This window comes from Vipera ursinii (genome assembly GCF_947247035.1).
Source record: "Vipera ursinii genome assembly, chromosome: 6".
In the NCBI taxonomy this organism is placed as follows: Eukaryota; Metazoa; Chordata; class Lepidosauria; order Squamata; family Viperidae; genus Vipera; species Vipera ursinii.
Genome location: NC_139515.1, coordinates 57229502 through 57244097, shown reverse-complemented (window position 1 = coordinate 57244097; position 14596 = coordinate 57229502). Strand labels below are relative to the sequence as shown.

The 14596-nt window shown below is 36.3% G+C and overlaps 2 protein-coding genes across 2 annotated transcripts; one reads left to right on the top strand and one right to left on the bottom strand.

Moving 5' to 3' along the window:
* Nucleotides 1–6842: 6842 nt before the first annotated feature.
* LOC310642671 (uncharacterized protein C12orf60-like) lies at nt 6843–7559 on the top strand (the record flags this gene model as incomplete). The annotated part of the gene is made up of 1 exon (XM_083366557.1): nt 6843–7559. One exon carries the CDS (start codon nt 6843–6845, stop codon nt 7557–7559), a length of 717 nt encoding a protein of 238 aa, XP_083222683.1.
* Nucleotides 7560–9923: 2364 nt separating this feature from the next.
* Nucleotides 9924–14186, bottom strand: LOC310642833 (osteocalcin-like). The gene is made up of 4 exons (XM_083366772.1): nt 14023–14186; nt 12984–13007; nt 11418–11490; nt 9924–10123 (listed from the first exon to the last, which is right to left on the bottom strand). The coding sequence occupies exons 1-4, from the start codon at nt 14087–14089 to the stop codon at nt 9994–9996; spliced, it is 294 nt and encodes a 97-aa protein (XP_083222898.1). The 5' UTR covers nt 14090–14186; the 3' UTR covers nt 9924–9993.
* Between the last annotated feature and the right edge of the window lie 410 nt (nt 14187–14596).

Here is a 14596-nt window from a genome sequence, read left to right as displayed (position 1 = left end):
CATATATACGAAACTGCAAACATTCTGCAAGATTTGCTTCTGTGGGGAACGCCCCCACTTGCTGATAGAAAAATTCATCAAGTGTAGCAAGTATCGATTTTATGTTGCAAAGTTTAATCTTTTTTTCCGGAGATATCAAACATAAATGAAACCAATTATACATACTCCAAAGCAGCAAATGATTGTAGTATGAAACTTAGATTTATTTTTTTAAAAAGAAAGAAAGCCAGTTTGATCCATTAAAAAGTGCAAGATCCAATGTGCAGAAATAAGCATCTATCTGACATCCAGCTAAAGTGATATAAAAATGATGCATAAAAAGCAAGAAGCAAGACATCACCAAATGAAGACAATACTTCAACGTTTGCAGTTCATCTTGGGCTTCAAGACCAATTGCAGAATGTATAGGTCAGAGCTGATGGCTCAAAAAGATAGCACCCTTCTTTCTGAATCCACTTTCAAAATGCCAAAGTTTGGCAGGGCTCCTTGTTGATTCTTCAGATATTTGCTCAGCTGCAAAACAACTCTTACTGTGGAGGTAGATTTTATAGCTAGCAATGAAGGAAAAAAACTCCGTCTCCCTTCAGCTCTGTTAGCACAATCTTCTTTCTGCCCTTCATAAAGTACACAGTCTATCTGCAAAAGAGGAGAATTAAATGATACACTCCTTCCATCCACAAAGCTGGAGAACAAATTTGGAAGATATACTGGATTTTAAAAAATGAACCAAGTTGTACAGTGTTAGCTAGCACTAAGGGACTGCATTCTTAAAATATTCATCCTTAAATTATAGAAAGTAATAATCTGGAGCTAGAAACCTCTAAAGCTGTTTTTTCAAAAGCCAATCCCGAAGAAAAAATTCTCTGAAATATAATTCAGCCATCCAAGCTACTGCTTAAAGATCTGACGTTTTAAGACAACATCTTAGGATACCTACCTTGGATTAAGCACTTCTTACAGCTCATTAAAGCACCATTCACCAGTTCAATGGCATAAAATTACTGCATACAAGCAAAAAATTTCATTCACCCTGCCTCACCTATCAGTATCCTGCTACTGAAGTGGGGTGTCCTTATTTACTGTGAGCAGGGCAAGTTAAGGAAAGTAATTGGTAGATTCTCCTATCTTTCCCCCTCCCCCCCAAATCTTCTTCCACTAGAAATCACTGCCAGCAGAAAAATATACAGCAATCACTCCTTACCTGGCATAGGGCAGGATTAGGAAGCAATCCTAGTTTGGATAGATCGTTTACCAAATTGGTTTGTTGTTGTTGTTGTTAGTTGCGAAGTCGTGTCCGACCCATCGTGACCCTATGGACAATGTTCCTCCAGGCCTTCCTGTTCTCTACCATCTTCTGGAGTCCATCTAGGCTCACGCCTACTGCTTCAGTGACTCCATCCAGCCACCTCATTCTCTGTCGTCCCCTTCTTCTATTGCCCTCAACCTTTCCCAGCATTAGGCTCTTCTCCAGTGAGTCCTTCCTTCTCATTAGGTGGCCAAAGTATCTGAATTTCAACTACAGGATCTGGCCTTCTAAAGAGCAGTCAGGGTTGATCTCCTCTAGGACTGACCGGTTTGATCGCCTTGCAGTCCAAGGGACTCGCAGGAGTCTTCTCCAGCACCATAGTTCAAAGGCTTCAATTCTTTGGCGCTCAGCCTTTCTTATGGTCCAGCTTTCACTGCCATACATTGCAACTGGGAAGACCATAGCCAAATTGGTTTAGCCATCTTCAAATGTTATTCCAGGCTTTGCACAAATTCCTAGCAACTCACTGTATAGAGACTAGGAGAAATGGCAAGATAAAGGGATCAACTTCTCTTCCTCCTTCTATCTCTCTAAACTGCTTTGTCCACTAGCTACTATCAGTGCAACTGCCCCTAGGTATCCATCAACTCATAAGTTAAGCTATTTTCAACAGATTTAGTATCATTTTGAAAAGGCAATAAACCCAAATTCCACAAGAGACAGGGTGGAGTGATTGCACCATGAAGCATTAGAGGGATAGCTGTCTGTCTTTTGCTTCATCTCATGGTCTCATGTCCATCACTTAATCAGCTATTATTTGAGCTGATCTAGATTTCTGGGTTATAGATCAACTTGATAAACTGCCAAATACTAAGGCGATTCCAGTTTTAAAAAGTTGAATTCTTCGCCAGCTCAGAGATAAATAGTTCTGAGGAAATTTCACAAGAACTAGGTGGGAATGGTGTGCCCATCCCAGAGTTAAGGATACAAACTGGATAATAAACCTGAAACAGTTATAGAAATTTTAAGCTATCTCAGGTAAAAATTGAAGTCATGAGAACATAGCAAAAAACTATATGAGAGGTTGCAGGTCCATGTTGGTGCTATGGTTAGGTGTAAGTGTAAGACCCCTTGACTCAAATTACAGATCTCTTAGACTTAAGATTTTTTTTATCAAAATTTCCACAAAAAATGGGACCTGCTGTTTTCATCTTGATCATTCATTTTGTAGTTATAGTGATATTTCAACTGCTGACAGGAAACAGTTACAGAAAACAGAACCAATGAAAGCTTCAATGAAGAAAACATCCAGTTTAAAATACCAATATCATTGCCAATACTCATGTCAAAGTACAGAGCTACAACCACGGGAGAGCAGAAGTTCTAGACTGAGGAAAGTTAAATATCATTGAAATGTCATTTTTTAAAATGAAGTTTGCCAAAGTAGCGTACATTATTTAAAAAGTTTTAAAATGTTCATGACAGCAGCACATTAATACTAGAAACTTTAAAACATGCATTATAAGTCAACCAACTAAAGTCAACTCGTCCAAAAGACTAATTTAAAGAGACGCTTAAGATCTCATCTACAAAGCCAAACATTCATTTTAAGACAGGAAATTCAATAAGTAATTGGCCATCTTTGAAAAGGTATAATTGTGCTCATCACTTTAATTGCTGCAAGTCAGACCCCACATCAGACGTTTGAGCTTTGGTAAGAAATGTAGATTGAAAGAAGGATGGGCAAATACAAGACATGTTAGATGTTGGAGAAAGCTTTATAGAGAAGTACAGGAGAATGCTAGCGTTGTTAGCAAAGACTGAAGGGAAAGCTAAATGTGTATAAATAAAAAGCTGATGCTATAGAAGCTAAGAAATATGTATTTCAAAATTTAGTCAGCATAATTATTTATTTTATTTAGATCACATAAACAACTCAAGACGGCAAACCTATCTAATGCTCTTCCTCTTATTTTCCCCACAGTGGCCTCCCTGTGAAGTAGGTTAGGCTGAGAGAGAATAATTGATGAAAGTCACTCAGCCAGCTTTCATACCAAAGAGTGGGACTAAAATTCAAGGTCTCCATCTTTCTAGCCCAGTGCCTTAACCACTAGACCAAAGAGGCTGGAAATAATTTGACAAACTTTAGGATTAAACTCTGTAATTTGCAGCAAATTGTAATGAATATGATGTTAATTTGACTATCATCAGAACTCTGTTACTGAATTGATTAGCAGTGACAAATGTGATATATTTGTTTCGTTAGAACTGTTATCTTGATGAAACCATTTCTTCTTTAGAAAATTTTCCCTTAAAAAATAGTAAGCCCTAGAAAAAAAAGATTGCCACCGTCTTCAAAAAGTCTTAATGTGTTGAAAATTTAGCATCCTGAGAGGAACAAGGAAAATAAAGATAGTTATATGTGCAGCCTAGACAAGAGATACAGTAAGAGGTTGATCTGTTTTATTTAAACTGAAGCAGTTAGCGTGCTGTGTTGTTTGTTTGTTTGTTTGTTTATTATTTATTTATTTATTTATTTATTTATTTATTTAAATTTTTAAATTTTTATACCGCCCTATTCCCAAAGGACTCAGGGCGGTTTACAGGGCAGAATAAAATACAATATAAAAATAGTATAAAATTAAAATAGATTAAATTAATTAAGCCCAACAATTAAAACAATATTAAAAGCTAAAACCCCTTCAGTCCTATGACATTATATCCTATGATGTCACTGTTATATTATTGGTATCTTGCAGGATTATCCACCTCACAGGCCTCTGTGAGGTCATTGTCTCTGTAACCACTGATAATATTTCAACAAGATGAGTTGTTCTAGTTCTCCTCCACTGAACTGTGTTTTCTCTTTCATCCCTTTCCAAGCAATCATACCAAGCCAAATGGCAGGTTGAGCCAGGTTTTCTATTTATTTTAACTATGCTATTACTAGGAAGTTAGGTTTCATTATGTTTTAAACTGATACTCATATATAAACTCATACGCTTAGGTTTCATTACGGTTTAAATGCAAAACTTGTATGCTTTTTGCTTCTGAACCCGTGCAATCGTAAATATATTAGTACGAAGTATTGCCAATGTGATTTATTTAATAATATATACTTAATGATTGTAACAAAAAAAAACTATAAAGAAAAAATGAGGGACTTCAAAAGTAAGTAGGAGCAAGACCAAGAGAAAACAGAGGAAAAATAAGAGAACAGCTGGTATTATCTTCATAGTATAAAATTTAAAGTGCATATAAAATGTACCTCTGATCAGGAAATTCTTTTTTCTCTACAGTGCTAGGTATATATGTGAAATGTGTGTCCTACTGAACACCAGAGTCTCCAACTTAAAGACAGCTATTGATAACTGCTGCCACTGGCACCTTTAGGAATATCGAAGTAGGCCACTGAGGGTAGAAGATTTGTGATGGCACATATCCAGATGGAATAAATAAGAAAACACAGGTAAAATAAATTCATTCATGTTCTTAAATTATTCCAGATTGAAATTTCCCTGTGAACAGTATAATAGAAGATACATATCCTCTTATGAAAGGCCGCTACATTTTACTTTTGTGATAATATTGGCAATTTTTATTTCTTAACCATAATTTTAAAAATATGTTCAGTGCTTTTATTTTACTATCTCGTATTCACAGCATACTTGTGTCTTACTTTCTGATACTTTCTTGTAGTACAATATTTGTGTATTTCTTTCTTCAGGTCTGAGATCAGTTGTATATTTATCATATAAACTAGATATTTCAGCACCTTTCAATACTGCTGACCACAGTATTCTTCTAGAACAGTTGGGAAGGTTGGGAAGCATGGTATCCAAGGTTTCTACTCATTCCTCAGAGGACAGGTTCAGAAGGTGGTGGTTGTAGGTGGAGGTGGATCAGGCCCCTGACCACTTCATGATGAAATACAGCAGGGTTCAGACCACTTTCCTATCCTGTTTAATATCTATATAAAATTTCTAGGAGAGGTCATCTGCTAGTTTGGGGTGAAATCTGATTGTAGTGGTGCAGTAGTTAGAATGTAGTATTGCAGGCTAACTCTTCTTACTGCCAGAGGTTTGATCCTCATCAGCTCAAGGTTGATTCAGCCTTCCATCCTTCCAAAGTCGGTAAAATGAGGACCCAGATGGTTGGGGCAACATGTTGACTTTGTAAATTGCTTAGGAGGGCTGTAAAACATTATAAAAAGTTATATAAGTCTAACTGCTATTGCTATTGTTATAATACATTGATGTTATCTAGTTATATACCTTCACCAAAGATCCACTGAGAAATGTGGTAGATTTTATGACCTGAAATGAAAAAAAAAACAATCTCAGACTCAATCCAAAGAGGAAGAGTGGCTGTTTATTCAGAAGTTGAATAATTCCAAGGCTATACCATCTTTGACTCTTGATGGGGTGATGCTCCCCCAGAAAGTGCAGGCTTGCAATGAGCAGGACTTCCTGGATTAACTGCTCCTGTTCAAAGAGCAGGTGAATACTGGTTTTTGGAGGGCATTTGCACAGCTTTAGCTGTTCCACCAATTGTAGCATCACCTAGACAGGATGATCTGAAGATGGCCACTCATGCCTTGTCATTTCTTGACCAGATAATTATAATCCATAGCACCTGGGGCTGCTCTTAAAGATCAGTCCTGGAAACCTCAGCTGGTATTATGTGTGGCAGAGAGGAAACTTTTCTCCCTGTCTCAGAACAATGGGCCTAAATGAAGCTGTCTGGAAGAAGTTTTAAAATAAGTAAACGTAAGCATTTCCTTACATCGAATATGTTTAACCTGTGAAATTCATTACCAGAAAATGTGACGACTACAATTAATTTATATTGCTTAAAATGGAATTGGATAAATTCATGGAAGACAATAGCAATAGCAATAGCACTTAGACTTATATTTATTTATTTATTTATTTATTGATGGGATTTATATCCCGCCCTATCTCCTGAAGGACTCAGGGCGGCTCACAATATACCGTCCCACAATGCTCTACAGTAATATCTGGGCATTTACAGTGTCAGCATATTTCACCCAACAATCTGGGTCTTCATTTTACTGACCTTGGAAGAATGGAAGGCTGACTCAACTTTGAGGCTTGCCAGGATCAAACTCCAGGCTGTGGGCAGAGTTTGCCCGCAGTACTGCATTCTAACCACTGTGTCACCAAGGCTCTTTGACATGTCTGTCAAAAACATTAATCTTGTCAGCAATCTCATCCTTGCAAATACCAAACGCAAAGGAACAAAGACAAGGGAGAGGGAATATTTCTCAAGGTCCTCAAGGCATCCAATTGGCCACTCTGGAGAAAAAAGATGGGATTGGACTGATCAAAGGGGGCTATTCATATTTTTATAGCCATTCAAATAAAATATATTATACTAGCTCCAAGTTTGGAAATACATCAGAAATATTTTGAGTATGGCCTAGTCATTATAGAATATATATTAAGAAAATTGATTTTCTTCCATTAAATATTGTTTTAATTTGAATTTCAGCATGATATATCCTTTTATGGAAATGCAGTCCATTTTGTGTGGAGCAAAGTCTGAGGAGAAGCTAGTTAAGTCCAGCCGCGATATGTATGACTGCGTCTACGTTTTCGTTTCTTCTACCAACACTGCATTCCGAATGCTCAATCAATTTCTTGGAAGTAAATTAGCCATAATTACAGTACAGGAAAACCTTGACATCAAGGAAAATTTGCAGCTTCTACAGAGTGCCCTGAAAGAGATGCAGATGCTAGTAGAGGTGAAAGACAAAGATTTCCAGGAAAAAATTGAAGTTCCTTTGTATTCTAAACTTATTCTGCCAACCCTTTCCACTAATGAAAAAATCAGGCTTGTAAAAGATATATACGGTCAACATAATGGAGTTTTTGAAAATATCTGTGGTCCCATTTGTGCTGTTATAATTAAACATGGTAATCTCCCTGAAATGCTTGAGACTGCTATTCAGAATTTAATGAGTACACCCGTGCTGTCTCTTCAAGTGAGTGAACTTCTCATGACCAAAGAAGAAATTGCTAAAGCACTCCCAGACTCCAATCCCTGTTCATCCCAAACTGCAACAACAGTCAAACAGAAAACCCGTAGTTTTTCTGTGCCCAGTTCTTTTTCACTTACTAAATTCATGCGGATAATTCATTGTAAACAAACATCTAAGGATTCGGTTCAGTTGGCTGCAGAACTAATGGCAGAAGCTGTTCAGATTTTAAAACCAACTTGTGAACATTTCCAAAGATCTATTAAGATGGCTGAAGAGTATGTCACATTGATCATTGACAAAAGGCAATGAACTAGAAGACAATTGCTCAGCTTCTGGAAATTTACTTCTGTTTACCCAGCAAGAAAGTTGCAAATAAAAAATAGGGAAAACTTCTGATTGCAGCTTCCTCATTTCCATCTACAGTTCATACATATTAATATCTCATATAATATATGATTTGGCTCCTAATGAAAATTCCCCTTGATAACTTTGGAGATTTTGTTATCAGTTCCCTTGAAATGGCCATTATCCTCCTTTGCTGATTCTTCCCTGTGCTATTTCTTCTCTTCCACTTCACAGCTAACAACAACTGTATATTTGTAGTCTTCATTTCTTCATCACGATTCCATTTTTCTCCTTTTACCAATTATCCTCATTTTTCAATTCCAGTTAATTCAGCTTTACTCATTCAGAAATAATAATTAATAATAATTTCTGGACAGAGGAAGTCCACTTAGCCTCTTCTTCCTCCTCACTCCATGGGTTTTTTTTACCCCAAAGTAAACTAACTCAGCATCTTGATAGCATAGCATTTGCTTTTGCCTGGGAATTCCCATCGTTCCCATATATTTGAATTGTCTTACAAATGTTTCCCTCTCCAATGCTAGCCCGAATGGAAGTAAATATTACAGCATCGAGACATAAAATGAATCTGATTTTGCTCTTCAAAGCAAGTTAAATTGAATGATTCAGGAAGATAAACTGAATTATTTTTGTTCATCTCTTCTTGGTAAGGCCCCTCTTTGGTATCTACCATATTTATATATTTGTACCTTTCTTGTTTTGTGTTTGTGCCATAGACCATCAAATATTTAAGCATAGAGTAGGAACATAGTTGTAGAAGTTTTTAGATGGAAGAGATTGTCTGATAGAGTTATTTGTGCCTCAAAAATAATTTGGAAAAATTTGGGGCCTTCTATTAGGAAAGAAAAACAAAAGGCTGTTTTAATTCCAGAACTTGAAAACAAACACAGAAAAAGCCTCAGATGCTAGTTTGATGTGAAATACAAGAAAGCTACTCCAGAGGATTTTGTTTCATGGACAATTTTTTCCCCAGAAAGCAAGTAGCCTTCGGTCTTTTGGCCTTAAAGAATACATCAGAATTTAGAGCTTAGGAAAAAAAAGTTGTGTTTGGGAGTTAACTAGCATATACCGTACATTTCTAATGCAACCCAGTGAAGAGAGGATTTATTGGCAGTTAGCTGCAACATTCCCTACCAGTAATTGAAGTTGCTGAATTTGTTTTCATAGGAACCTCTACCTACAGCACTAAGGAAAGTCTCATTATAGCAAAATCTTCCTCCCTTCCTTTCCTTATCAATATATAACTTGTCATCTCATTTAAATCCTTCTTCCTCCTTTATTCCAGTTGTATCTCCATAGGATTATTTTTATTCTCTACTTATTGGCCATTGCTCAAGGTTGTTTTTCACCAACTTCCAACTGTGTTTCATTAAGGGAAATTGAGATGAAGGCAAACCATTAGAAATGTAATCAAGTTAAGTGGTTCTTCCTCATTAATCAGTTGTCCTTATTTCAGTGTACTTTAAAGCAGATGTTTGTTGCAATCCTATGCAATGTTTCCTAGTAGATATTCTGCTGGACATAATATTTCTTAATAAACCTCTCTGTATTGGGCCAAAAGACACCACATGAATAAGAACATTCCAGATGCTTTTTTCCATATACTCAGACAAGTGCAATAGCCATGATCACATATCTTCTAAATTAGAAATGTAAGAAGAATATTTTAAAATAAATTCATATTTCAGCACCCTTCCTTAGTCATTAAATGAAATAATCATATGTCGTCAGCAAAACAGTAATAAGAGAACAAGAAAGCAAAAAGAAGCCTTTATATTTGCATCATTATATTCTTACTCCTAGTTCCTAATCAGGAACATCTCATTATCATGCTTAATCCCATTACATAGCTGGGGAATATGTTTCCCTGAAATGCTTGCATTGTACATGAGAATTTTGTTTCTATTTATTTCAAATGCTTCTCTGACCAGGGCAAAAACGTAAGTGTGCATTTGTCTAGTATGAACTGATATAAGAAAAAAAAACCTTGTCAACAGTACCCCACCCTTATAGAAATTCCTTCTATCACATGAAAGTTTGAAATGTGGGAACATTTAGTGTAGCATCTCTTTATAGAATTACAAATTTTACCATTAGATTGCTCCAGACGTAACCCTCATCTTCCAATTTATTAAGGTAATTTATTAATTTTTGCCTACCCTTTCCAAGAAATGTCACTCATGTTTCAAGAAATATTGGAATTTATATACCGGTAATTACTAGCAGAAAGGAGAAAGTATTTATTTCTTGCCTTAAAAGTGAACATCTTGCTGTTAAACACTTGTTAGTGAAATAGAAACAAGATGCTATTTCTGTTTTTCTTAAGCTGCCCCACACTTTGTCCTTGCAGATGTCCCAGTTGGATGAGAAATGACTATATTCAGATGTTCCCAAAGTAACGGCGATATGCTGTAGGAAATCCCACTATTTCAGAGTAGTAGTCACAGGGTGCATAATGTTCACACTGTTCTTGCTTCATCTCCATTGGGGACTTGAACATTTCATAGTACCTGAAGAACAGAGAGAAGATTATAGGAAGAAGTGGCAATATTGTAAACTATGCTGGAGGCTTGATTTCATGGCCTTGCACTGTATCCCTTCCTTAAATCTTAATGTGAATGATGCCATTTCCTTTAAAATGAGGTAAGCCAGTCTTTCTATATTTGTGACAGCTCATTCTGCTGAGCAGCTGGAAGAAAATGTCAAACAGGAACCTACTACGCCCCTCATTTGTGTAGCATCATGAACCCAGTGCCTGAATTATCCTAATTCCAGGCTTCCCAGTTCATACTTTATATTCAGAATACTTTATATTCAGAGATAAATAATTGATAGGGTAATAAATGGGCTTTATTAATGAACACATTACTGCATTTGTTATGCTCATATTTACCAATAATTTATAAAGAAATTATGTTATTATAATATATGCTATTTTATCTCAGTAACTTAAAAACAATAACTCTCAGTGTGAGAGTAAGTTACAGTTTGTTTGTTTGTTTGTTTTTTAAAAAAGTTGATGGATGAGAGCCTTATGAGTCTCTCTCATACCTGGAGTTGAGTTAAAATAAGTTTAATTTATGTTTTAATAAATTTTAAAACAATACTTTAAAATTAGCTACCAAATTTTCGGTCAAGGACATTGGATGATTTTTTTTAAAGAAAATTCTTCAAGAACTCCGCCAGACAGTTGACATAATACCTCTGCTGAAAAAGCCAAATGGAGCAAAAATGTTCTGAAGTCTTTCTTAGGGGAAATGTAAGAAATTGAGGGTATTGGAATTACTGGAGAGATATTTGCACAATGAAAAATAAAGTATTCACACATGGCCTTCAAATATTTCAGAATTAAATCACTGCAAGAACACAGAATTCTTATCTTCAAATTACTTCAAATTTATTTTTTCCTTTGAACTACAGCCATTTCAGAGGTGAGACCATAGCATATAATAATCACAACATTTAAACATATTCCTACCCTTTATTTATTTCATACATTCAGCAACTTCACGAGATTGTAACAGATGTGGGCCATCTGTTAAAATGTATGCAATGAGTCCACATGCATTTGTACTGATACATGAGCACTTCTGAAATACTACATCAGTTACACTGGATATCACCTTAAAAAGCATTTTCTCCTCCCTGCAATGATATTTAAATTAGCCTTGATAAAGCAAAAAAGAATTCATTTATTTCCAGCAGCTATAGAATCACATATGCTGGCATTTCATAATCTTTTCGTAATCTTTGCATTCATTTTTAGTTACATTGAGAATTAATAATGACACATATCTGCAATACCTTTCAGAATATGGGTAAGCCCTCTTCTGTCTTCTAACAAAAGTATTTGCTTTTTCCTGACCAATTTTAATCCCTGTTGCAAATAAAATATGTTAAAATATGAGGAAACAGACTTAAATTCCAAGTACAAAACAGTTTCTGAAGTTAAAATTCCTTTCATGCTCTAGATTGGGGTGGCCAATCTGTAGCCCAAGAAATTCCAGTTGCTTTTTGTGCATGGACAGTCAGCAGTATCCTGAGGTCATGTGATCACCATTTACAACCTTCTGACAAGCAATAGGGAAATCCATATTTGCTTAAAAACCATATGATTCACTTAACAACTACAGTGATTCTCTTAACAACTGTTGCAAAAAAGGTTATAAAATTGGGCACAACTCACTTAACAATAGTTTTGCTTAACCATGGAAATTCTGGACTCAATTGTGGTTGCAATATATCTTCTGTCATACATGAAATATCTGGAATCATTGAGTATCACAGATACACTTTTAATATTCTGAATAGTCAGTGAGTTGCTGAGACCTTTCAATAGAAAAAAAAAATGCCAGGGGTATTTTGGAGGAGAAAAATCATTTAAATTCTGTTGAATAGCCAAAGAAAATATATGCCAGGCACTTTTTTTTTCTTTTAAAGATTGAGACGTCTTGTGAGATCTTATATGGTAGCCTTAGATCTGCTTTCATCAAATAGCACTGAGGAAGCAACTCTAATCCACAAAGTTTATGCTACAATAAATCAGGTAGGTGCCACGAGAGTTATTTTGCTGCAACAGACCACGTATTGGCCATCACCTTCTGAGAACTTTTCTTAGTTTTTGCCAGACTGTCTGGTAAGAATATTCCTATGTGTCTAGCCAATACGGCATTTATTCATTGGGGGACTAATAGGCAAATTGAGTTTGTGCCAGGTCTCTTTTAACACCTAAAAGAGATGTGTGTTAAGTTAGCTACTAGGGACCAGAGGTTTCCCTGTCAACTTTCTTCATGTTAATTGGCTGTCTGAAAAATTTAAAAAATCACAGTAGTAATATTTGTCGCCATAATTGGTCTACACATGGAGAATCAAGGAATCCTTAACTTTCCTCCATCTAGTTCAATATGATTGCTAACATATTGAAAGAACATCTTCTCCAACTGAGTCCCTGCATTGGCACCCCTTTCCCAATAGGTTTTCAATGTCTTTTCTAAAGAGGTGGATAAAAAACAGACATCAAATGAACAATTCCTAAATAAACAAATACACACACACAGAGAGAGAGAGAGAGAGAGTATCTATCTATCTATCTATCTATCTATCTATCTATCTATCTATCTATCTATCTATGGCTTTTTTTGTCATAGAACGCTCAGAACGGAGTTCCGGCACCTTTTTTGGATGGAACCTTGTAGGGTAGCCAAGGCGGGTTGTATGACATGTGTGAGTTCCGGCACCTTTTTCTTTTACAAAAAAAGCACTGTATCTATCTATCTATCTATCTATCTATCTATCTATCTATCTATCTATCTATCTATCTATCTATCATCTATACTGATCTATTAGGGTTTGTAATGGGGAATTACTTACCTTCATCCACAGCTTTGGATGAACCTTTAAAATAAAAGATAAGATAGTATGAGATATCTAGTATAACTTGGAAACGTTGTATCCCCACTCATTTAGGCACAAAATACAAAACACATGCACACAAGTACTTGTTTTTACACTAAAAAGTATTTATTGGCCAATTGCTGTTAGTTCATTCTTTTTAGTTTAAATATACTCAGAAAAAGTTTTAGTAGTTTACATTTTCAGGGCTATTTCTATAAGTTACATGAGATGCTTGTTTTCTTCTGTCTTTTAAATTTTAAAGCTAAAGAATTATGAAAAAGGACATGAAAAAGAAATTATTTTCTTTTATACATTGCCACAAAAATTCTATTCAATCTATCAAACACTTTTTTTTTTAATTTTCTCTACTTTAAAAGGTCAGAAGGGATTTGGGTTTAAATTCATTGTGAATGTTATTTTGACACTAAATAACCTGAACATATCAGTTTCTTTTTCCTCATACATAAGAGTAAGAGACTGCACAAATGTTGATGGGATGTATCTTCATTCATCATTTGTGCTGAGGTGTGTGTATCACTTTTCTTAAGTGAGAAAGTTAAGCCTTCTTTCAGATTTATTAGAGCAGATCTCATATTAAGGATCCAACTGCTAATACCTAGGTATTAGCTGTAGGACTGTGGCTGAGTGATGTTGTCGAATTGGAGAAAATCATAGCCTCTATGTCAGACATGTCAAACACAAGGCCAGATCCGGCCCACGAAGTGGTTTCATGTGGCCCCCCAAGCCATCCTGGAAACAGTGAGGGAACAGCCCCCACTGCCTTAGCCCTGGCCCAGAGACCCTCCTTCTACCAGAGACCCTCAGATCTGTCCCACTCCTGCCCAGGCCCCCATAGGCACCCTTGATGCGAACGATGTAGAGCTGGCCACGCCCACCCAGTAGGCCATGCCCACCCAGGCCACACCCACCCGGCCCCTTGAGGGCAACCGCAATGCTGATGTGGCCCTCAATGAAATTGAGTTTGACACCCCTGCTCTATGTCATGTTCCCTTACCTCCTTCACAACAGCAGGGGGCTGTCAGCAACAAAGTAAACAGCAGAAGCATCAGAAGATTCATCATATTTGCCTATTCCTAATAATTTTTCTCTGTTGCTTGAGCTTCTCCTGAAAGATCCAGTAGCTTCTTACAAGCTTTTGCCTTTCAGCCACCGCTTTTATTCTGTGACTACATACATCAGGCCCACAGCCAAGACATCTATGGCCCTCTCTTTTTTAAGTCCTGGTTCTAATTCAAAATTTTTCATTTGGAATAAAAAGCCCACATCTGGTTCTGGCAGTTATTTGCACATTTGCCTTAAGCCAAAAGCTCATGGCATTTTCAAAGAATTTCAAGGACTCCCACAAATGTATTTCAAACAAAAAGCAAATGACAAACTTGTTGCTGAAAAATAACAATTCATTCCAAATGGGTGGAAGATAAATAGTTGAAGATCCAAAGCTTCCTGAAGTTTGTGGGATGTAAGAAAGTTTGTAGTAACAAAATGTTCAATCCTTCGCCATTTTGAGGGCCTGTGATTTAGGATATAGCAGAATGGATGGCCAAAGCTTTCTAAGACAGCTCGTGTTA

What these genes read in the sequence shown, in the direction of transcription:
- LOC310642833 (XM_083366772.1), bottom strand. Translation starts at nt 14,089, where the DNA reads ATGATGAATCTTCTGATGCTTCTGCTGTTTACTTTGTTGCTGACAGCC. An exon ending in CCCCTGCTGTTGTGAAGGAG is followed by an intron (nt 13,008 to 14,022) that starts GTAAGGGAACAT and finishes TTTATTTTAAAG; the next exon opens with GTTCATCCAAAGCTGTGGAT. An exon ending in GCTTACCCATATTCTGAAAG is followed by an intron (nt 10,124 to 11,417) that starts GTATTGCAGATA and finishes TCTGTTCTTCAG; the next exon opens with GTACTATGAAATGTTCAAGT.